The following is a 1,962-nucleotide window of genomic DNA, read 5'->3' as shown; positions in this document are numbered from 1 at the left end:
AGAAAAGAAACAATAGCACAGGGCGTTTGATTTTTCTCTTATGAGTGTAACAAAGATAAAAGCAATAAATTGTAATTTACACAGTAATAATGGTAAAATCATATCCAAACTGAACGATTATGTGACATACTGCATGTGGCATTAATGTGATCTGACGAATAATGTAGGGGCGTTATAAAGTGAAGATCAATCTCACTATTCGTTGGTAAAAGAGTAACCGAAAGAGTTGGCGGTGGGTGGTATTGACTAGCTGTCTTCTTTCTGGTCTATCACTGCTAAATTAGGAACTGCTAGTGCTGATAGCCCTCGAATAATTTTGTGTAGAATTTAAAACAAACAAACGAATAAGCGTTTTTAATGTGATCTGACAAATAATGTAGGGGCGTTATAAAGTGAAGGTCAATCTCACTATTCGTTGGTAAAAGAGTAACCGAAAGAGTTGGCGGTGGGTGGTATTGACTAGCTGTCTTCTTTCTGGTCTATCACTGCTAAATTAGGAACTGCTAGTGCTGATAGCCCTCGAGTAATTTTGTGTAGAATTTAAAACAAACAAACAAATAAGCGTTTTCTAACGACATTTATTACATATTGTATAAAAGTCATTCAATTCAATCTGATCATTCAAACTCATAAAAAAAGTATTAAAGCATCTGAGTGCAGTGTTTTAAATTCGAAACGAAGCCGTTGCTAAATTAATGGAAAATAAAACATCTCTGTGAAGGACAGTTTTTAATGCATTTTTTTACGAGGGCTATCTGAAAGGTGAGGAAATCTGAAAATATATTTGTATATCAAAACATACAAAGGGTTAATTAGAATATACAGATATAATAGGTTTTTTATATTTTAGCTCTCCATCTAACTATACGCATGAATGAAAGAAAACTGCTACAAGTAAGATATGGCTTTCAGAAAACTGCTACAAATAAGATATGGCTTTCAGAAAACTGCTACAAGTAAGATATGGCTTTCAGAAAACTGCTACAAGTAAGATATGGCTTTCAGAAAACTGCTACAAGTAAGATATGGCTTTCAGAAAATTGCTACAAATAAGATATGGTTTTCAGAAAACTCTTACAAGTAAGATATGGTTTTCAGAAAACTGCTACAAGTAAGATATGGCTTTCATAGTATATTCAATCAAAGGTCAAATACCTCCCATACCGAGATGACACACAGAATCCGGTGTTGAACTCCGGCTTAATTGGCACAAGCGGATGAAAATTATGACCTATTCTACCTGGAAGGGATGCCAGTCCATCGCAGGTTAATCCCCAAGCTAACAACTGATACCCATCATAAAAGGTAAAGCGTCTTTCTTAAGAACACAACAGTGCGACGCGGGCCGATCTCGCAACCATCCAACTGCACGTTCAAAACGTGAAGTCACTCACTCTGTCACCATTGTAGTACAGTCACTCACTCACTCTGTCACCATCGTAGTACATTCGTTAACATATACCATCACTTGTTATTTTTTTTTATTCCTGTATTAAACAGATCGTTGCCTTTCTGGGCTGGACCGTAGCTTTCACCTGCAACCTAGCGGTTGTTTTTGGAGTTTACGCATGGAATCGTGGATATTTACCTCGACTGGTGACAGGAGCAGTGTACGCTTGCGTGAGTCGGTTTGTCTGGACACTAGGCCTTTCCTGGGTTGTTGTAGCTTGTACGAATGGATATGGAGGTATGTTTTGACCAATCGTACGTTTATATTGTTACTATTTTCAATATATGTGTTTGTTTGTATAGCGCTATTATTAGCCGCAGAATTTTGAATAGTATAAAAAATAATAGATTCTGTAGAATTCTAAAAAAAACAAAAAACTTTTGACCTCAACTAACCTTAAAGTTTTTGATATTCTAAGGCTTGGAATATAAGCACACAGGCACCTGATCATCCCACCAATAATATAAGTAGAGATTCAAGGATTTAGTTGTTGCTAGGTGAAGTTAAAGCTA

The 1,962-nt window shown here is 36.2% G+C and overlaps 1 protein-coding gene across 1 annotated transcript in view; it reads left to right on the top strand.

The window, feature by feature from the left end:
- LOC111086356 (O-acyltransferase like protein-like) overlaps nt 1-1,962 on the top strand; it is a 34,180-nt gene that overhangs the window by 24,209 nt on the left and 8,009 nt on the right. The window contains exon 10 of the mRNA XM_022388904.1: nt 1,501-1,687. Within this exon, the coding sequence (XP_022244612.1) occupies nt 1,501-1,687 (187 nt within the window). The remainder of the gene's footprint in view (nt 1-1,500; nt 1,688-1,962) is intronic.

This window comes from Limulus polyphemus, unplaced genomic scaffold (genome assembly GCF_000517525.1).
Source record: "Limulus polyphemus unplaced genomic scaffold, Limulus_polyphemus-2.1.2 Scaffold1040, whole genome shotgun sequence".
In the NCBI taxonomy this organism is placed as follows: Eukaryota; Metazoa; Arthropoda; class Merostomata; order Xiphosura; family Limulidae; genus Limulus; species Limulus polyphemus.
The sequence above is the reverse complement of the archived record's forward strand: the minus strand, read 5'-3'. Positions and strand labels throughout refer to the sequence as shown.